The sequence below is a fragment of the Betta splendens genome, chromosome 12 (assembly GCF_900634795.4).
Source record: "Betta splendens chromosome 12, fBetSpl5.4, whole genome shotgun sequence".
Taxonomy (NCBI): Eukaryota; Metazoa; Chordata; class Actinopteri; order Anabantiformes; family Osphronemidae; genus Betta; species Betta splendens.
This window is the reverse complement of record NC_040892.2, coordinates 7,745,712-7,767,156: the sequence shown is the minus strand read 5'-3', so window position 1 is coordinate 7,767,156 and position 21,445 is coordinate 7,745,712. Positions and strand designations below refer to the sequence as shown.

Sequence of the window (21,445 nt, the reverse complement as noted above, 5' to 3'; positions counted from 1 at the left end):
ACAACATGCGAACAGGCGTCCAGCTCCGTGTCTAAACCACCATGACGGACTCGCGTCGTCCTCGTCGCCGCCGTTCACCGCCTTCCAGCTGCTCCGCCGACAACGAGACGCGCTTCGCGTCCTGACGCGTGCTTTACTTTACTGCGTCCCAGCCGGTGCGTTCGCGTCTCGCGGCGAGCGTCGATGGTCGGTGGTGGTCTGTAACATTCGCTTGTGCGTTATTCCGAATCTGCACCGAATCGGAAGCTGCAGCAGCGACGTCCCACGAAGGAACATCCCCCTCGAGTTTATTATAGGAGAGCACGCGCCGCAAGCCAGGGACTCGACGCGGAGACACACGAGAGCCAACATGTTCGAAGTCAGAGGGATCCCCTTTGTTGTGCTGGACGTAGCCTGTCTGATTCTAGGTATGTTTTGTGTTTTACTGATTGACGTGAGCTGCTGTTGTTGAAATAAGCCGATTTGTGATGTGATATAATCTCCCTGTTTTGACATTTAGCAGCTTTTCAGCCATCATGTGAGGGGAGTGGTGAATGATCAGCATGTTTCGCTGTTGCTTTACTCTATTTTAATGTCCAGTGATGAAACTTAAGGAGTGTATGAACACAACATGTGACGTCTGTTGTGTTGCTTTATGCATAATTTATTTCTGTAGATCCTCACGCCCATTTGATGGTTAATAATACAGTTAATATTTTGCTTTTCCATGCAGTCTGTCTACGTCTAATTGCAGCTGCTCAGGTTTTTCCCCATCCTCCACAAACCATTAACGAGCCTCAGTGTGTCAAACCTCCAGCTTTGCTCTCCTGTGTTCTGTCAGTGTTACTAAAGGCACACGCGCTGCTGTTCCTAGTTGGTAATGCAGGTTATTTTGTACCGGGAATAAGCTACAAGTTATGCAGTTAAGCACATTCTGCTGCAGATCCTTGTAGGTTAGAGTTCACAATGTTTGTATAAATAATTTGTGGCTGAATTAACTGGATCAAGTTCAGTTGATTGGGTAAAATTTCACCTACGCACTCGGTGAAATGTCTGCTTTAACATTTGTAGTCATTTGTCTCATCACCGTCTTCCTTGCACCAACAGAGAACAGACATCTGACAAACTCGTTCTAACTCCCAGAGCTGCAGGTTTTTCTGCTGCATAGTTTTGAAGCCGCTTTACGACAGAACGTGTGCGTGCAGCTGTCACTCATAGTTTGGACGACTCATTCGGGAGCAAGCTTGACTAGAATGCCGTTTGCTCACAGCTGATATCATTTGCAGCTTCATTAAAAAGGCTTCAGTCGAGCTCTGTCTGTGCTGGCAGGCGTTCACAGCTGTTGCAGGCAGTCAACTGAGGCAGCGTGATGTAAACAGCTGCAGCTGATGGAGCCGTTCTGGAAAGTGGTGGGCAGAGGTGCATATTGGCTCCTCTTGTCTTTATGTGTTGAGCCGTATGTGCACCTCCCTCCTTTCTGCTTGAATGAATGGACGATGGTCTTTCCCCACCTTACAATGGGACCAATGGACCAAGCAGCCGTGAATGAGAGCAGCTTTACATTCAGACTTTGTTCTGTCAAATCCTATTAACATAATCTGTTAACTTTATGGCATGTTCATCTGTAGAGAATGCTGTCACACAAAGTGCCCAGTTCTCCCTCTAAACAATTTCAAACAAACATATATTTAGTTTAAAGTCAAGTCTTGGCCCCGTTGCTCTAAATACTCATTAATTCACCAACTAGTCTGCAGAGAAAATAGCCTCTAAATATCTGGATGTTGAGTCATGGAAACTGCAGCTTTTTATTGTTTGGTGTCAACATTTGGCCGCTCATCAAAGTGAATGTCCTCCAGTTTGGTTGCACGTCAGGATTTCCCCGAATCGGCCCATTAAGTGAAGGGAGAGGGTGTTTAGTAGATGGTCACACCTTGGACCAACACTGTGACAGTGGGCGGGGAACTTCCTTCCTCTTGGACGTGTGAAGTGATCCCCATCCCTCTGTGGAGGGATGAAAGGCTGGATGATGGTGAACACAAATGGTTTGATCCCGTAGAGGATTTTTAACCAATAGGAGCCAGCGTTGGAACAAAGCGTTCTGCCGTTTCCCGTCATGAGCAACCTGCCGGTCTCTCCGTCCACAGGAGGCCTGCCGCTGGCGGCCTTCAACCTGGGCAAGGTGCGCCCCTACCAGAGGGGCTTTTTCTGCAACGACGACAGCATCAAGTACCCGTACCACGACAGCACCATCACCTCCGCGCTGCTCTACTCCCTGGGCCTCGCGCTGCCCATTAGCTCTGTAAGTAGGAGTGAAGCAGAACGGTAACGCAGGCCGGGGAGGATGTCCACTTAAACCCACCCTCACACACACACACAAAGACCGTCACGGAGCGTGTTCCAGTTCCACAGTCAATGAGGATCTAAAGAGGGCTTATTTTATTCATATCTAGGGTCTAATAGATCTTGGGTGAACTTTCTATGGCTGTCAATTAGTTCAGCAGACAAGGGCTGCTTGAACCCATCTGGAGCGGAGTGATTGAGGACTGACAGGGCCAGAAGTTGCTGCTGTGTGACCTCGGGCCTCCTGTTCATTCATCTCCTCCGTCGTCTCCGTCCTGAGTAATATTAACTTCAGTCATCGCTGTCATTCTGCTCCAATGATTGGTGTTTTACAGTTCAGGGGTGGGTGGAGGTGCTTTATATACATTCTGAGCTGTATGATGTTGTAAAGCATGTTTGTGCCAAAAAAAGGTTTGTCTGATTTAAAGTGAAAAGGTGGAGCTGTCGTAACAATGTTTCACTTACGTGAAACAGCTGTTTCTTCTCGCTCAGCAGGGGGTCGGTCTGCGAGAGTCCATCCCATCCATTAATGCAATGTCCTGTTTGAAAATACGCTTGTTGCACCGATTTCAGCCACAAATCAACGAGGGTTCAATTCTCAACAACCTGCTGCAGCATCAGCTTCTGACACATTCACTCTATGGGAGCATGGAGCTTCTTTTGCTGTTGTGCCAACACTTCTAACTGATGTTTGCAGCTTCACGCCCCTCACAGTTACCTGCTATGGCTGCCCTGCTTCATGACCCTCACATGTCTGCGGTGGCCTGCTTTGCACATGCACATGCGCACACACACACACACACACACACTGCTGTGGTGGGTGAGGGGTGAGGGCCCCACTAACCTCTGTTTTGTTTCCCTTGTCTCCTCTCATTGCTTCCCTGCTAGCCGGAATTCCATTTCTAATACTCAATGTGCAGGCCAGGCCTTTCCGCCGAGGGTTTTTCTGTAATGATGATTCAATCAAGTACCCGTATAAAGAAGACACCATTTCCTATCAGTTGTTAGGAGGTGTTATGGTTCCTGTCACAGTGCTCACTGTAAGTGCATCCGTTTTTTTGTTTTTAACACTGGTTTTCTTTGCAGTGCTGTTTCCTCCTCATCTTGTTTTTTTTCCTGTTGCATTATTAACGTCTTCTGTCACTGCACTTCTGTAATAATGTGTGTGCATCTTTTCCTCACTGCTATTTGTGTGTGAATGTCTTATTTGTGCACATAACAACTAAATAGAGTGAACGAGTTTAAAGATATTATCAGGGTTGAACCTCTTTTATTGGAGCACAGAGGAAAATGGGTCCTCTTCAATGTTTAACTTTTTAGCAGTTATTTGAAGTGAATCAGCTCTTAAGGACAGTACTTTAAAAAAACGTTTAAATATGAGCGGAAGCTTTCATGTCATACGAGCGTGAGCCCTCTGTCCTGTTATGAGTGTATATTACACAACAAAGAGATTCACGCGTTTCCAACCGATGCGGCTCATGAGTCATTCCTGAGACGCAACACTCAACACATTCACTGTGAGGCGTGATCTAACTTACACATTTAAGTGGACATCATCCTGTGGCCATTCATGTCAGTAGAGTAGAGCGACTGCATCATCCACTCTGTGTGTGCGGTTGAATCCTTCATCTCTGTGACTCTGCCTTTGTCCCGTCTCACAGATGATCTTGGGCGAGTGCCTCTGCGTTTACCTGAAGCGCCTCCAGTCCAAGTCCTCCTTTGGCAGCTACGTTGCCTGCGTTTACAAAGCCGTGGGCACCTTCGTGTTCGGTGCCGCCATGAGCCAGTCTCTGACAGACATCGCCAAGTACTCCATTGGCCGACTGCGACCGCACTTCCTAGACGTTTGCAAACCTGACTGGAGACTCATCAACTGCACGTCAGGGTCTTACATTGAAAACTTCACCTGCACTGGAGACGCAGCAAAGGCAAACGAGGGCAGGTAGGTCATAATGTTATTCTGTGTTTACCAGGCATCAGATGATACAAAGTGTTACAGTTTCAGCCCCTGGAAGCAACAGACCAGAGATAGAATTGAGTAATATCACAGGAATGTAGCGCTTGTTTTGATTAGGGTCCCTGTCTCTTATCAGTTCAGAGCAGAGGGAAGCGTGGGGGGAGGAGGTGTCCACTCATCTTTCTGTGACGTAATGTCCACAGAGAGCGGCTGTAATCGTAGAAGCAGAGGCCGAAACGGTGACATCATCTGCTGATCGAGAAGCTTTAATCTATTTTATTCACCTGCATATGAGTTATTTTTTCTCTACACATATTTTCGGTGCTTATTTGTACACTGTAAATACGCCCCCCCTCTCCATCTCCCTGCTCAGGATTATCTGCTTTGCATTTCCAGGGTGTGGTGCCCATTTGTTAACATTTCCAGGACGCCACATTATCGCCCCGCAATCATTTCCTAAGGCATAGCTTGATGAAAGCAACTTCAGATCAGGGGTCGTATCGAGTGATTTAAATCATTTCCTGGAGACGCTGAAGCTCCAGCTGATCTTCACGTTCGAGCTGCTGCTGGCCGCTAATAGGCAGGAGGGGAGCGGGCAGCGGCCGTCTGGGCCGATCGTCTTACGGTAATACGAGTCCGTTAGCGAAGCATAACCACAGGAGGACGTAGGTTTGAGCATTGTTGTCTTGGTATAAAAGAGAACGAGTCCCTGAAAAACAGAGAAAAACATCTCTAAGATGTGAATCTAGGAAAATAAAAATACTGCCTCAATTGATGCAGGTTTACAGAATTAGTGGAGTCATATTGGACGTATGGCTCCCATTATTAATGCATTGGCCAGTTGGATTTTGTTACAGGGAACAATTTAATCCAGTGATGCACTGCTGCTGCTCAGTTATCAATCAAAAATTGATAATAAGCTTTGTCAAATATGCCTGTTGTCTGTTTCTGAGCAGAGGGGAGGAGCTGGAACACATTTACCTTTCAAATGCATCCAAAGGGAGAAGAAGCGCTATAATGGAATAACAGCAGGTGTATTGATTTCTGTACAGCGCAGTAGATACAGACACAAAACCAGAGACTGCAGTCAGACTGCACACAAACAGCTGTAACCCAGGTCTGCTCTGTCTAATTGTTGTGTTGTGTTTTTGATGCATACTGTAAATAGAGAACATAGCAAAGTGTTGAGCTGGCGCTTGTCTTTTTTGCTGCAGGCTGTCCTTCTATTCCGGCCACTCCTCCTTCTCCATGTACTGCATGCTGTTCCTGGCTGTAAGTACCTAAACCAGACACGCAGTTCACTCACTCACGTCTCCTTTATAGGAGTGGGGCAGGGCCTTCACCGTGCTAGAAGTCTTACTCCCACAGGAGAACGAGCACTAGAGATGCTGGTAGCGAAATGTTAACATTTAACCAGTAACTAGTTACTCACTCACGAAACAGTACAGTAATTATAATTAATGTGACCTTTCATATCGTGCCATGATTCATCAGTAGTGCCATTCTGGTATTACGGGCCAGCCCTGATAAACCTGCTGCAGCCATCTGCTGATTCATTCAACACCAGCAGATATAAATAGACTCGGGAACAAAGTCCTGGCAGCAACATAAAGCTCCCCGTCATCCTCTGCAAGAAAGAAACATGGAGCAGGATCACACAACTCAACGTGTTTGTCCTCGAGTCAAACCAAAATAACACACTGGGCAGTGCTTTGAATACAAACACGTTTTAGTCATCTGGTTCACGGAACGTCGCTCAGATTCTTACCCCACAATTCCTGCCTAAGGAGGAATGTGACGGTTTACTGGGGGGAGCGTTTGTTCACATCTTTGCAACTGACAGAAGACAAACCTAGTTTTGTTCCACAACCTCGTTAAACGTAGGCGGTTCCCTGTCTTCCTCAGCTCTACCTCCAGGCTCGACTGCAGGCTGACTGGGCCCGGCTGCTGAGGCCCACACTGCAGTTCTTCCTCATTGCAGCCTCCGTGTACACGGGACTGTCGAGGGTGTCCGATTATAAACACCACTGGAGCGATGTGCTGATTGGACTCCTGCAGGGTGCCCTCATGGCTATACTGGTGGTGAGTGCAGGGCCCTTTAACTATTGATCTTATCATTAACATGCTGGGAAAAGAGTTTTATCCAGACTGTAAGAAACCTTATAGATGTCACATTTTCAGGCCTAATGCAAGGTTAACTCCTGAATATAGCCTTACTATATCTATGATCTTCCTGCAGGTCTTCTACGTGTCTGACTTCTTTAAGAAAGATGTGAATGCCCATAAAAAGTCAGAGATCCCCCACACAACCTTGCAGGAGACGCCAACGAATGGAAACCACTTCGAGAGCCCCAACTGAGCTAATGAAGACGCACGTCCAGGATCCCAGCTCTCTGACCTTGCATCTCACTCAAACTCCCAAATACCCCGCATGGATTTACAGCATTGATTCCTGCATTACGCAAACTAGTGGATGTGTGCGTGCCACACAACACATTTGGAAACCACAACTCAAACCTGATCAAGTTTTAAGCAACACAATGTCTTTTTTTTATCTGAAAGGAGGAGAAACAACCCTTGCTGGGTTAAAGACTAAAGATTCTGTATGGAATGTATTGACCTACTGAGCTGGTGGGAGGACTGGCCTGCATGTACCCACAAAGGGTCTGACCACTGCTAGGAGACAAACGTGGGAAACCTGTGAATGTAACCCTGCTTTGTGCTTTGTGACCTGGAGCCAATTTGCTAAAAAAAGGTCTGATTTAGGGTCAGTTTTAACTCATAACTTGCTGCCTTGGGTCCAGTGGTAATTAAAGGGCTAATCATCACAAGGCCGGCCTGTGCTGGGAGCTAAAACTAATCCTAGACCAGAGGGCAACGGGGCTTCAGAGCTGAAGCTGCTGACGTCTTATTCTCCGACCACCCGACGCGTGCTGTGGTAGACGTTAAGAGTCTGAAGTTAGCTTACAGTGAGTCCTGTGTTGCCTTTGCTGAACTGCTGCTATCTCAGCTCCTTGTGTATCGAAGAACTACAGTAATAGAAACATATGAATACAACAGTGTGGTTTGTATAATCTGTATGTTAAAATAAATCATACAGACTTTTATTGAAAAACGTATGTACAAATATCTGTTAAGGAAAATAAAGCCATTCACTAAACACAAACATGTTAAAGGTTTGTATTTTGTCATGAGCTGTCACATAAAATTTAAGTATAACGTATCAAATGTATTTCATAACACATTTTGTTCAATAAAGCATGACTGTTCAACTCATTCTGGCCACAAATGTTTTTGCTTGAATGGAAAAATGAGACGTAAAAAAAAAAAACAACAACTTTGTTTTGACAGACCTATGACTCCATACCCACCATATTAATTAAAGGTAAAATTTGCTGTAAGGTTGTTATAGGTAGAGACTAGCAGCAAAGATGATGTCTCTCTTGATCTTTGTGATGCCTGCAAAGACACAAATGACAAATCTTTTAAAATCCTTAATTATGTCCACTGGCTTATTTACTACAATAAGTGCAACATGGACTGCACTAGCCTGCTTAGTGAGGGGTGGGTACAGGCTCACTGTCTCATGATCTCTTTAAGATCTGAAGATAATCTGTGAGTAAACAAGCTAATGGGTCATGTCCCATGAGAGGCTGCAGGCTGTAAAACGGTGGCTAAACCTGGTCCTGTTTGTTCTCCACTCATCCCTGCATTTACAGTGCCTTATTAAAATTAGATGTAGGGCAGGGACATCCACCTCTGCTGTATTTCTTAGCTGTGGATTCGTAATAATTACCGAGCGATGCTTACCTTCTGCAAACTTGTTCTCCAGTTCAGTGTTGCCTATGGCTTTAGCAGCCGAACACATTTGCCTCAGCAGCTCCTCCAGGCGACGCATGCAGCGGATGATGCTTCCTACAAAAGACAGAAGCAGATATGCAAAGTTTGGACATGTCTGAACTCTATGTACGAATAACGTGAGATAGTACAGACTTCCTCTGTTTCTCTCTACCAACACGCAAGTACACTTACAACTCCCTAAGTTTCCTAAGGTTTATCAGACGACATCCCATATTTTACAGCTGAAGTCATTTTTAGAAGTGAGAGGCACTGTGGGGATAAGAAATGGACTCTGAACAGTTTAAATCAAATAATCAATAATAAGCCTCCCAGCGGCCACAGTGATAGTGGATAAATCAAAGGTTTGGTAAAGGCCACGCTGAGCCTCAGCTGAGGAGGAAGATGGAATCCGTTTCATTCCTGGACTTTGCCCTGCTGCCTCCCACACCCTATATTAAAGATAAAAAGGTCAATTCAAACGCAAAGTGGAGCCTGCCACCTCCTGAGTCCCTGAGACATCAGACCGACCAAAATTTACCTGCGTGGACCGTTTTTACAGAGCCAGCACCGATTTTGCAAGTAGGCTGAACCCTATTCATGTTGATTACTGTGTTTTCTCAACTCTCATTGTGCCTTAATCAAAGCCTGTTAAGCTTTGAGAAAACTGCTCATACCTTTAAACCCTGTGGGTTAAATATGAGATGCTGTCACTTGCATCCTCCCCCTTCAAGTTCCTGAAACTTGATTTAATCCCACCTCCCGAGAGTTCCTCGATTTATAACCAAGGGAAATGTCTGAGCCAATAGGGTAAAGTTCAGTTCCTCCTCACAAGCTCCAGCAGTGGAAACCTGCTTCTTGTTTGAGCTACTAATAAATTACACACAGTGTGAGAGGTGTGACGATGTCAATAGACCGTGTTTTCTTTCGTGAGGTCACAGGCCACAAGGCTGAGAACTGGCTGGTTTACTTTGATATATTGTAGTCAATTCTGAATAAATAAATAAATAAATAAATATCACACCCTCAAAGACATCAGTCATCTTGGAAATCTGAGCGAACGTGGAACCATTAGCCCAGGCATAGACCACATCCATAAGGTGGGGCTTGAACTGGCTCAGATACGTCTCCTCATCCACCTCCAGCTTGGCATCTGCAGACACTTTAGCGATGCGCTTTGCACACTCCTGGACACAAGATGACACACAATTACACACACTCTTCCTTCTCCATGTACCTAATCCAGACCTGCAGTTAACTCACATTTACGTTCACTAAACAAGTAGTGAGTGGAGAACACAGTTTCTTATCTCACCTGCATTTGTCTCAGTGGTGCAGCCAGCTGTTCAGTCAGTTTCGGCATCTCGCTGGCCTGGAAAGTAAAATGATATCATGCTTGTTAGAGGTAAAACATGTTTTCCTTAAATGTGCCGCAGGCCTATTTGAGAAGACACTGATCTGGTCAGATGAGTTTGTGAAGACACGCAGGAGCAAAGTACTTGACAGCTTTTAAAAGCCCGGTTTGTCACGGTTTGTTGTAAATTGTCCTGAAGGTCGCACTAAACCACCCACATGCTGAATGGTTTAGTGCAGGTGTGAGTTAAACAGCAGCAGGTGCACTTTAATGACAGGAAACAGCTGCACAGGCGCAAACAATGGGTCAGTCTTTCAAAGACGACAGCTGCTCCTCATGACCCCCTTACAAACGGAGACAATGGCAGCGGGAGGCGTGATTGGATTTAGGTTAAACCTTCTTCAGTTCAGAAGATTGAGCGGATGTGGAGCCAAAGAAAACCTTTTTTTAAATTAGCTAATGCTGGAATGGCTTGTTGAGAGAACAGGCTTCATTAGGGAAGACAAACACACGTCCACCTCAGGTTTCTGTCTTAGCTGCAGTGCATGGGAAGAGGGCAAGAATGAAACATGAAACATGATTCAAAGTGTAGGAATCAGCTGTTTATCGCCGTGTTTGGGAAAAGGCTTAACGTCTGTTTGTGTGGGGAATTAGACGAGTTTATGTTTGCGTGTGTTCATACGTTCTCTTGGAAGACGAAGCAGGACAGCAGGGCGGTGGCTTGTTCGGCTGACAGGTCGTTGAAGAGGCCGTTGAACATCATCTCCGTCAGCAGGAGCTCATCACCACTATGAAGATATTCACCAGTGAAATATTAAAAAAATAAGTATATTACTTCAACTGAATCTGAAAAGCACATTAATGTGAGTGCCTCGACACATTTCTCTGCTACTACTCTGGAAATGTGAAATTTTAGCAGCAAGGCCATGTGTTTTTGATTTTATTAGGATAGGGTTTTTTTTTTTAGAGCAATGGAAAAAAAAAGAATTAAAAAAAAAAAAAAAAGAGTTAAGCGGTGAATTAAATAATAAACTTGTAAGCAATTCCTACTGGCTTTCATTAGCTACTTCGTGCAGCACTTTTACTTCCACGTAAAGTACACAGAAAAAAATATGCCAATATTTTTGCCCAAAGTGAGAGTCATACACTGATTCAGAGTAGATGAATAACTTCATCTACAGACTATGTTTAGAACCCAAACGTGTTTAATTTGACTGCTGGGGTCAAATTGTGGCTCCATGGGTTTTTATGAACATTTACTTGAGTAGGTTTTTGTTTTAATGTGATTACATTTTTGCCTCATTTACCAACTTCAGCCTTAGCTCCTCTTTGCAATGCAATATAATTATTTTGCAATAGAAATTCTTGGACGTCTCTCTGTGTACAAATGCAGGGAGGGTTTATAACACTCAATGTTTTAAATATTAGCCCCTTCCCTACAGGCATAATACGAACAGTTGTGTGGTGTAACATGCCGTTTATTCAGTGCTGGGTGAGTGTCTGTTCTCTACCTGCTGATCTCACAGGCAACTCGCCCTTTCATCTCGATCACATCAGAGGGGCTGGCAAAGCCGAGGCGTCGCAGGACTCTCTTTCTGCACTTCAGCTTGTCCATCTGTAGGACGGTCCGGGCTTTCTTCAGCTCCCGCTTGGCTATTCGAACATCAGCTGCGATCTGGAACAGAAAAAAAACCCCACATGCTTAAACCATCAACCATCACTATATGCAAGTTGGAGAAGCACCTCTAAAGTTCCCAGAAAGACTTAAGAATTAATAATTCTTATAAGTCTTTCTTGAAGCACTTTGAAATGAGTCCAATCAGAAAGGCAGTTGGTAATTATCAAATCAATATATTATTGTAGCCTGATGTTTACTGTAGTGAATCACTCTCCTCTCTCAGGAATCTATAAATGATGCTTAAGTTGTGCTTAATGGCTCTCGTGGGCTTTAAAGCACAACACATACCCCCGTAGAAAGAGTTAAAAATATGACCCTTTGTTGGAGCTTTTAGTCGCCTGCTCCATGTGATCTGGGGAGGTTTTCTGTTCTGACCCATTATTGAGGGTGAGGCCCTGTAGAAGTAAAGCCTGTGCTCTCTTCCTGTGTTTGTCTGTAGGACTATATATGAGCTAAGTTGAGCTGTCGTACAGGATAACATAATAGAAGGTCATTGAATGTTATCTAAAAAAAGTTCCACAGTGGATAAACAGGAACGATAAAAGTACTTGATATTTCAATAGCAACAAAACCTGTAACCTGTGGATAAATGTTGAGTTTGACATTAAGCAGGTTTCACATGACTTTTGACTCACGCCCAAAGCAAAACGGTTTCTTACCAGAGCTTTCTTCTCACAGAGAGAATAAACAGATTCCAGGTTGGGGTCGCTGTGAAGGGAGTGAGAGTACATGCGGTGCTCAAAGGCCTCCACCTTCTGAATGACTTTCTTCAGAGCCGGGTCTTTGATGCCCATGTCATCTATGGGGTCAAGAAGAGGAACACCATCTGGGAAACGTTTCTGCACCTCCTGGGGGCAAAATGTTTGAAGGAAAAGCTTAACAATTTAGACAGCAATTCAGTTGAGATTAACCAGGTTCACGTGCACACATTTACATATGTACCTGGATAGACTTGAGCATGAGCTGCCTGTTGTCGAAAGGTCTCAGGTCTTTGGGGATGTAAAGGCGAACTGAGCTGAGGGCTGTCAGGAGATGCAGCATCACCGGGACGACCTGGACAAAAATAAGTAAATAAATAAATAAAAGAAATATAATCATAGTCCTCATTAGTGATGTTTACATCCAACATAAAATGGTAACTTCAAAACAGAAATCTGGAAAATTAAAATAAATAAGGAGCTTTCAAATAAATATCTGGTGGCACTAGTTCTCCAAAAAGGTTCCATCAAACTAACAAAAGGATGAAATAAAAGCACCAGTTAAACCTAAACCATCAAGATGAGTGTGGAAAATGTGACCAATGTGTTACGAGTTACTTTACAGCCTTCTCACCACCTGCCATGATTTCCATCTGAGCAACGTGTACGTCATGTAATTTGATAATCTACTCTGTCTCTTTCTATTATTCTAATCAATGCACTAACTTCCCCTCCTCAGCCAAGAGTGAAAGCTTTTTTGGCGTTATTTTTATGTAATTTTAGTTGTGTGTGAATTTAGAAATCCCCAGAAACTGAGGGTTTGATATTTGTCTATGTTAGGGTTTTCTTGTGCCCGTCTCGCCCACCTGCATCTCTCCCGTCTCTCCCGGAGCTGCAGGTTTAGCAGCTTCAGTTGCAGCATCCTTTACACTGTCCTTACTACAGTGAACCAACACCTCCACCACATACAGCATCTCTGAATCCATGGTGGCCTAAATGAGGAAATGCACATGAGTCACAGCCACGTGTTTTTAGATTCAGATACCTTCCAGTGTTATTCACTCACCTTCACGTTTGATTTCTTGCTGAAGTTCACAACAACTCCCCAGCCAAAGTCAATGTCTTCATTTTTTACCTGATTGAATTAAAGGTTAAGTGAGGTGAAAATCTGTAATTACGGTCCCATCATCAGACGAAGTGTGTAAAGCTGTACCTTAACAAGTCGCCCAGGCTGCAAGAAGGGCAAGCAGTACTTTGGTTTAAGGATGAACTCCAGTATCTCTTTGCCCAGTTTGGCCAGCTGCTGTCTGATTTTATAGTACGTAACTACGTTCTCTTCATTCGGTATCTCAATGGCGTGGTATTGCTCCTCTAACCGTTTAATTTCTGCAGAGAAACAGACATGATTACAATAAGACCTAGTTCTAGGTGCATCAAAAACATTAGCACTCTCTGACTTCTTTTAAATAAAAGAAAGGCATTCTGAAGAAGCCATGATAGATTTTAGCTTCTGGCTCAGGTGAGAAATCAAACTGAACCTAAATACATCAAAGCTAACAAACTCATAAATATAGACTGTACATGCAACTGTGTCATTCAGCTTGCACTGAATCTGCACTTACTCTCCACCACACCAGGCAGAGCTCTGTAGTGCTGGAACTGGTAAAAGGATTTCTCCAGCATGTACTCAGGGTTGATTTCCTCCACACGCAGCAGGTTGAGCACCATGTTATAGGTCAGATGGAAGGCACTGTTCAGGGGGTCTGCTGATCCCTGCACAGCACAATAAAAACTGCCTGGTTAATAACAAACATGAAAACATTTTAATTTCAGAGGGACACAGCTGCGGTCAATTAGGTGTTTTTAACAGTTCTGTTTTGATGTTGCTGAAGGTGCCAAGAAGGTATGAGGTCCGGATAAACACGAGCTGAGGTCAGGAAAACTCCAAGGAGGATTTTGCAATTGCAACCTCTGAAACTGCAGATGTGTACAACATCTTTCTCCAAGGCACACTGGGAGTTAAGCACTATGACAGCACCAGTTCTACATTAGCTCAACCTCCTCTCAGAAGCCACAGCCACATATTAATAGCAGAACAACTATAAATGTGTCAACTCGAAGACACAAGACTGAAACAGTCTGTAACCGTTAAGTGCTGTCAGGTTCTGGGAGCATCACATGTCCTGCCGGGGCATAGAATGACTAAGGAGTCATTCAATTTCTACTCACAGCAGGAGAGAAATTCTCCGCAAACGGCAGCAGAGAAGTTTGCAAATACATGATAGATGACTGTGTCCTGAAAAATGATGTGAACTTGCACTTGCAGCACCTTGAGTAGCTGTTTGCCCACAGCTGGACTCATCTTCTCGTCCACCATGAAGATAACGATGCCCCTGTCGTCCATTCCTCTCCTGCCAGCACGTCCAGACATCTGGATGTACTCACCTGACGTAATCTGCACCACACGCAAACACATAGAAGAAAGCAATGTTACTGATGCTTTAACATACTTATACCTGTGACTTACATTGTTGGCAAAAGACTGTAAAGACAGTTTACAATTAAAAGGAGGTTAAACCTCACAGCACTCTTATGTATTTCTTAGTTTTTTCATGACCGAGTAATGAGTGCAATGTAACTTTTATTATAATTATGAGGAAGAGACTGAATCAGCCAATGAGGATGGTTTTCTGGCCCTCATTGAACTGCGCATATCCAGTGGTCTGTGGGCAATAAAACTAAAGGAAGAACTGATTATTTGTGTGTAGAAGTGATCTAATCACTATTACAGGCATGCCATGGGATCAGCGCTTGATTTAAAACACAGTGTGTTTCAGGAATGAGAGTTGTGTCAAATGAAGTGTGCGAGTGCCTGCGTGGAGTTTTGGCACTGTTGAAGGGACCAGATGTAGTTTCCTTTAGTCTCAGAGTGTGTGTGTGTGTGTGTGTGTGTGTGTGTGTGTGTGTGTGTGTGTGTGTGTGTGTGTGTGTGTGTGTGTGTAAGCACATGTGTATGAAGTCAAGATGAAGGGTGCTTCTAAGTGACGGCAGCTCCGTACACAGCCCCCAGCTCTTATAAACAATACGTGGCTGTTTATGTGGCGAGGCAGGCTGCAGCACTTCAAGACCTTATAAAGACCTCAGAGCAAACAGCTCCACACGGCACACGAGCTGGATCTGCTTTCATTCAACTACTGAGTTTGAGAAGGTTATATTTGGTGCAATTACTGTACCGAGGAAAGTAGTCACCTTTAGGTTTAACAACTGCAACTTAGTGTCTGCGATGTAAATGTAATGTACAGGGAAGCACTTTAGTTGTTCGTTCATATTAATCCCCAACAATAACATTGCTGGTCAATAAGTTCAATAAAGTTTACAAAGAAAATAAAACTCAACCTCAGAACAAACTATTAAACTCTAAGATTTAAAAATAAGCAAAAGGCCCAGCTGTAATTTCTTATGACCTTTGTCCAGATAGTTAATCTTTACTGAAACACATGACAATAACAGTGCGTGTGTGTGTGCGTGGGCGCTTACAAAGCGGTGATTCTTGCCATCAAACTTGCGAGCGCTGGTGAAGAGCACTGTGCGAGCGGGCATGTTGATGCCCATGGCAAATGTTTCCGTGGCAAAAAGGGCCTGGAATGAGAAAAAACATTTAAAACAACCTCATCTGAAAACTGGCGAAAATTTCATATCTGATCTCGTTAGAAAATGCAACAGGGAGCTTTATTATGAAAAACAGTTTCATAAGAAAGCAGTGATTTTCACTGTGCGTACCACATGAGTCTAACAAGGCCATTCCTTGTGTTGTTTTATTGCAGGATTATTTTAGTTATGATCACAACCACTGTAGATCATTGATTAGAATGAACAGAGTTACCAGACACATTTACCATAATATAAACTAACTGATCATCCACCCACAGTCATTTCTGTGGCACTAATGCAGGTATAATGCTTCACTCAGTCCCTCAGTCCCTCAGAGGGATTTTTTCCACATTCACCAGAGGAAAAGAAGGTTGAATAAAGGTCACACATGTACCTTGAGCAGGCCTTCGGAGAAAAGGATCTCTATGGTCTCCTTCAGGATGGGCAGCAGTCCTCCGTGGTGGATTCCTATGCCCCTCTTCAACAGTGGAAGCACATGCTCCACCTGAGAGCATCATCAGCATTTGTTTATAAGGGTTTACAGACAGTGCAAATTCACTGGTTCATAAGATTAAAGTTATCACTAGAGAGGCAAAGAGGAGAAAACTTAAATCCTTCATGTATGGTTGATTTGACCATCGAGGGGTGTGAGAGAAATGATGTAAGGCCCGTCTTCCTCACCTGGGGGAGTTTCTTGTCTTCGTCTGACAGACAGTCCACGGCGTTGTTAAACACTTCCTCCACCAGACGCTTCTCATCATCTGAAACATATAAATTGCATTAACACCTTCTCATGGCAGCTCAAAAAAAAAAAAAAAAAAAAAAGAGGTTCTGAATATTTCCTACATTCTGAAATACTGCCTGTCCCCCCAACTAACAAATGAACACAATTTTTCAAATGTTTTACAGGTTATTTTGATCTGTGTTGGTTCTAAGGGTGAAGTGGGTTTTTTGGGGGGCATCAACTCTACATCTTTATCAGCCACTGCAACAGGTCTGTTTATCTAATTTATGCTTATTTGTAGAATCTCTTTCTGCTCTTGTTGGTCAGTCTAGTGTATTACTACAATCTTCAGCTTACTGTGTACTTCACATTGTCCCATTTACTGCTGGCACCGTCCAAGTGGATGCGTAGCTCACTGTTCTTTCTGGGAAACCGTCCTCCTCATGTTTCTGTGTTAGTCCCAAACTCTGACTCTGATGGCTTTGTATTTATATTTAATGGCAAATAACCTCTGTGTCAGTGAGACTTGGAATCATTATGAAAGCAAACCCATTATTGACAATGTGTTTACTTGGACCTACTTTGCTTTTTACAATGCCTGCACTGAGTGAATCATGAATAAAAAACAGTCAGACTGTCCACATGCAAGAGGTTACGCTCTACTTGTTGTCTATTTTGTTACAGCCAGATTATTCTGTCGCAATATAGCCTTTATATCCTGCAGGAGATTTGGCAATCATGAATTACACTATAAATAACCAGAACAAATGTATGGTTATCTTGCCAGCAAATACATTATTAGAATAACTCATAATTTGTGGCAAAAAAAAATTCAATGTTGCCCATCAACATTGAGCTAGCACAATGTGGCTCATCAGTAAAGAACTGCAAACAGATGAATAACAAAATTCTGTTTCTCAGCACCAGTCGGTCCACTGACTCCTGTGCAGCTCTGCCACAACACAGATGCTGCCCAGAAACAATGTGTCACAGCAGAGGCAGATGGGCCCATTTAGCACTCAATAGGACTTGAACTGAAGACAGCACGAAGTACAAAAAGTAGAAGGAGAGGGCCACGTAGCTACAAAGAATGTATTTTAGCAACGTATGTGATACATGTCAATCATATTTTCCCCATAAATGTTCCTCAACAACAGTTGCCTCATTTTATAAGAATGTCCGTTTGTTTAACTAAATTTTCCAAAACACACAAAACTGTGGAACATGAGAAATTATCTTTGGCAAAGTTTTTTCATTTGTTTTTTGCAACATGGATGAAGACTTTGGCTGCACTGACCGAAGAAAGGCCTTGAGTTTTGGACGAGCTCAGCATTAAAATAAACCTCCTCATTTTGAGGGATGTCACAACGCAGGAATAACAAACCAGGAGGAGGGAGGAAAAATGTTTCTCAACCATGACTTCGTAAATATGCTTTATTTCAATGAGAAACGCCTGAAGCTAGAGGATAGGAGCCAAACTCAATCTGCTGCTGGATTATCTCCCATCATGCAGAGATTTGTCCTCGTGAAGCAACTTCACATATTTACCAGCTGTGCAGGCACAATGAGCCATATTCATGGCACTTCTCAGTGGGAACGATCCAATGAGAACGCCAAAAATTTCACATTTTGGTGAGAAGTTTCACTTGGCTATTGTCAACTACCTCCTTAAGTATGTCAGCAATTTGTCACAAAAACCTCTTGTTCGGGCCTTTGACTGTGCTCCGAATATGGAACCAAAATATAGTCACTGTTCTGACTGATGCACTGCATAAACAGCGAAGTTCGTGTCAAGTTCAGTTTAGATAAGTAGGGTTATATAAAGTCGACAATAGACGTTGTTCAGCAAACAAATACATAGGGATCAGTAATTTGTGTTTTTATCAATACTTGGCACATTATTTATCATCTGATATTTCATATCCTTAAAGCCAGTAAAAACCAGGAAGGTTTTCGTGAAGGGCAGTTGTGCCTTGGTGCAGATTATGGACTCGTTGTCAGAAACTGATTAAGATAAAAATGATGCATCTTAAACTGAACCAACAGCTACTAAGATGTTGGCTGGGTCTGATGTAATCTTGTTACTATGCACACATCCTCCAAAACCACCAGGACTACCGTTAAGTAGTAGTGCTTAACCTAAGTATTAACAATAATCAAGCTTGAGTTGCTTAATGATTACTCAAATCTCCCTAGATGGGCAGGCCAAGTATAGGTTTATAGAGAAAACAATTATACCGTTGTTAAAGTCCAGTTTGGCCACTTGCAGAGCATAGGCTTCACACTCTTTCTTGCTGAAGCTGAAAATTATGACAGGCTGGAAGTTCCTCTCCATGATCATCTTCACTATCTTGAACACACTGGATGGACCTGGGAAATACATGCATGTAAGCCAACAGACATTAGCTGTGATGCTAATGACTGGAGTACAGATTTGCACTGGGACACAGACCTTTGGTTCCTCCTTTCCGCCCTTTCGGATCCCACTTGCCACCACTGCTGCCCCCAGAATCCCCTGCGTCTCTCAGCACCTGCATAGCTGTGTTGAAGTTTTCCTCCCTAAAATCTCCCTGAAGGAAACAAAGACAAAACAAAACAATCATTCAACAGTCATCCCAATGAATAAATCCAAGATAAAATGAGAGCTTGACTAAATTTAAACAAAATGTTTCCCATCTGTTTTCTAGCTGGTAGGATGAATACATCAGTGATTCACCATCACATTCTCATAACTTTGACAAACACAGTCTGTAGGTGTCCTTACGTTCTCATCAACCACCAGGTGGAGTCCATCGCCCCCTGCTGGAAATATGTAGTGCTGCAGTGGAGTGGGGCGATAATCTGTGTACACCACATGGCACGGCTAAAAAAAGTGTGCAAGAAACATTTAATTATTTGTACAAGAACAAAAACGTGAATACATTAACAAAATGAGGACGTAATAAAATGCAATTAAGAGTGATTTCATACCTGCTTATGAAGGTGACAAATCCACTCAGCAAACTGTCTGGCATTGGGGATGGTGGCTGACAGGAAGACGTAATGCACATTGTCTGGAAGAAGAATGATCGTCTCCTCCCACACCACACCTCGTTCTAAAACACAAAGTAGATTTGTTAAGTGCAAAAAACACTTTTTTTGGACATTTACTTGCTTCCAATAGAAAATCTACCAGTAAATGTCTTAATGTGTTGTAAATCTCCTGTTACAATGTAGTAGTAGTAGTAGTAAAAAAAATAAATACCACAACACTACAGAGCTTCTATTGCTTCGTAACGGGAAATAAATAAATATGCAATAAAAAAAAAAAAAGAACAGTTTGTCTGTGTCAGTTTGTATCATGTACGAACCTAAATCTCTCATGTAATGGATCTCATCAAAGATGACCCAGGCCACTTCCCTCATGATCTCAGAGCCTCGGTACAACATGCTCCTCAGGATCTAGGAGAATATGTTTCACGTCATTAAACTTTGAGCACGATACTCCATAAGCCACCCTCTAATAAGTTATATGTAATAATAACTTTCGGGCATGAACGTCTCCAACCTCTGTTGTCATGACAAGGCAAGAGGCGGTGGGGTTAATCGTGACATCCCCAGTCATCAGGCCCACGTCCTGGAAGTCTTCATACATCTCCCTGTATTTCTGGTTAGACAGAGCCTTGATGGGGCTGGTGAAGATCACTCTCTGCTTCTCTCTGAGGGCCAGAGCGATGGCGTATCTGGAGGAGGCGGATATAAATGTGGACCAGGTTACAGATCTGACAAAAAAATCTATTAAATAAAAAGGGAAAGGAATGAATTTGCTAAACACACTCACTCAGCACAGACGGTCTTGCCAGCAGAGGTGTGGGCAGACACAAGCACAGACTCATTGTTGTCAATACATAAGATGGCCTCCCGCTGGAATGGGTCAAGTATAAATGGGTACTCCTGCAGGAAATAACATAATAAAATGATGAAGGTTTACTAAAAATACCTGTACACAGTGTAACATACATTATTGGATGGATTCAAACCTAAGCCTAAAAGCTGTATACCTTGGCTGCCTTGCCCACTCGAGGTTTCAGTGGTTTATATTCATCACTGGCAGGCAAAGCGACCTGTCACAGGAAAGACCATATGTTGAGTGATTTAAGACGATACCAATAAAATTTGAAAAATACACTTCATTTATGATGCATGTTTTACCTCATGTGAGCATCCCTCCACTGTCTCAACTTGCTCCACCTTAACCTGAGGCATAAATTCTGCCAGACTTCATAAACATAGGATGTGTCAGCTACACAACAACTTTAAAACATATTCTGCAGCAAATCAAGCCATTGACTCAACAGACATACATATAAATACTATATAGTAATGCAATGCATGGTTCATCTTACTTCAAGTCATTAGGGGAGACTGTCTCATGTCGAGCTTTCTTCCCAAACACCACCTCCTCTCCACCGTCACTGTCTGCCTCCCTCTTAAGCCGAGGAGATGGACCAGCATCCTTGTCAGAGACATTTTTACTGACAGCTTTCCTGAAAAAAGAAAAACAAATGTTGTCCTTATTTCATTGGTCTTTTATACATGTATGTGTACATAGACACTAGCGGATTCTCCTCTGGAAGCAGCAAATAATGAAACGATGATTCAAGTATCTAAGCTTGTGAAGTTTAACTTTATGTCGATCGATCGATCGGTCGATCGATCACTTACTTCGTGCAGGTCTGTTAATAGTAACGTGTCAACCATCGAACATTTTACCGAGTAAACACCTAATGATTAGTATTGTGTTGCGTTACCCGGTTGGTATTTTAGTTGGGCGGACGCTTCCATTATTCTTTCGACATCAGATTAAATGCCACTTATATCTTAGTTACGAACAATAACAAAGTACTTTATATAACAGTTACTCGTTGACATTATAACGCTAACGTTAGCTAAGTTCGCTAATCGGTCAGGACTGCTTCACAGTCAGGTACCAGCGCACATGACGCTAGGTTTACAGTACATTAAGTACCCCGCTAGTATAAAGCGTCACACATAAACGCGCCACAACACAACAACTCACTCTGGTTCTACAGCCAAGGAGGGAAGTGTCTTCTTATTAGTTGTGGTTTGTTGTTCATCGTCAAACACGCTGAACAACCCATCTCCAAACGCGTCTGCCATGATTGTTGGAATCACTTTTCCCACAATTCACCACGAGGTTCAGTTCGCGATGCGACGTTCAGGAAAT

The 21,445-nt window shown here is 43.3% G+C and overlaps 2 protein-coding genes across 3 annotated transcripts; one reads left to right on the top strand and one right to left on the bottom strand.

Moving 5' to 3' along the window:
* Position 1: 1 nt before the first annotated feature.
* plpp1a (phospholipid phosphatase 1a) lies at positions 2 to 7,552 on the top strand. 2 transcript variants are annotated; one of them, XM_029168724.3, is made up of 6 exons: positions 2 to 407; positions 3,208 to 3,359; positions 3,981 to 4,261; positions 5,491 to 5,548; positions 6,182 to 6,358; positions 6,516 to 7,552. In XM_029168724.3, exons 1-6 carry the CDS (start codon positions 350 to 352, stop codon positions 6,633 to 6,635), a joined length of 846 nt encoding a protein of 281 aa, XP_029024557.1. In that variant the 5' UTR covers positions 2 to 349; the 3' UTR covers positions 6,636 to 7,552. The 2 variants fall into 2 exon arrangements, with proteins under 2 accessions (XP_029024557.1, XP_029024556.1); XM_029168723.3 differs by lacking the exon at positions 3,208 to 3,359 and adding an exon at positions 2,124 to 2,278 and having other exon boundaries at positions 10 to 407.
* Positions 7,339 to 21,404, bottom strand: mtrex (Mtr4 exosome RNA helicase). The gene is made up of 27 exons (XM_029168722.3): positions 21,278 to 21,404; positions 20,604 to 20,744; positions 20,410 to 20,476; positions 20,259 to 20,321; positions 20,039 to 20,151; positions 19,766 to 19,940; positions 19,569 to 19,659; positions 19,189 to 19,313; positions 18,983 to 19,081; positions 18,671 to 18,788; positions 18,457 to 18,588; positions 16,176 to 16,255; positions 15,889 to 15,999; positions 15,381 to 15,482; positions 14,173 to 14,298; positions 13,466 to 13,616; positions 13,057 to 13,229; positions 12,910 to 12,978; positions 12,710 to 12,835; positions 12,088 to 12,198; positions 11,805 to 11,993; positions 10,979 to 11,142; positions 10,150 to 10,255; positions 9,429 to 9,485; positions 9,138 to 9,300; positions 8,087 to 8,191; positions 7,339 to 7,735 (listed from the first exon to the last, which is right to left on the bottom strand). Exons 1-27 carry the CDS (start codon positions 21,376 to 21,378, stop codon positions 7,683 to 7,685), a joined length of 3,111 nt encoding a protein of 1,036 aa, XP_029024555.1. The 5' UTR covers positions 21,379 to 21,404; the 3' UTR covers positions 7,339 to 7,682.
* Positions 21,405 to 21,445: the final 41 nt, after the last annotated feature.

Excerpts from the sequence above, each read along its gene's own strand:
- plpp1a (XM_029168723.3), top strand. The coding sequence starts at position 350 with ATGTTCGAAGTCAGAGGGATCCCCTTTGTTGTGCTGGACGTAGCCTGT. Across the intron at positions 2,279-3,980 it reads TCGCGCTGCCCATTAGCTCT|ATGATCTTGGGCGAGTGCCT; the intron begins GTAAGTAGGAGT and ends CCCGTCTCACAG. Across the intron at positions 4,262-5,490 it reads GCAAAGGCAAACGAGGGCAG|GCTGTCCTTCTATTCCGGCC; the intron begins GTAGGTCATAAT and ends TTTTTGCTGCAG.
- mtrex (XM_029168722.3), bottom strand. The coding sequence starts at position 21,378 with ATGGCAGACGCGTTTGGAGATGGGTTGTTCAGCGTGTTTGACGATGAA. Across the intron at positions 19,082-19,188 it reads TTTGTCACCTTCATAAGCAG|CCGTGCCATGTGGTGTACAC; the intron begins GTATGAAATCAC and ends CACTTTTTTTAG. Across the intron at positions 16,000-16,175 it reads AAGACAAGAAACTCCCCCAG|GTGGAGCATGTGCTTCCACT; the intron begins GTGAGGAAGACG and ends TGATGCTCTCAG.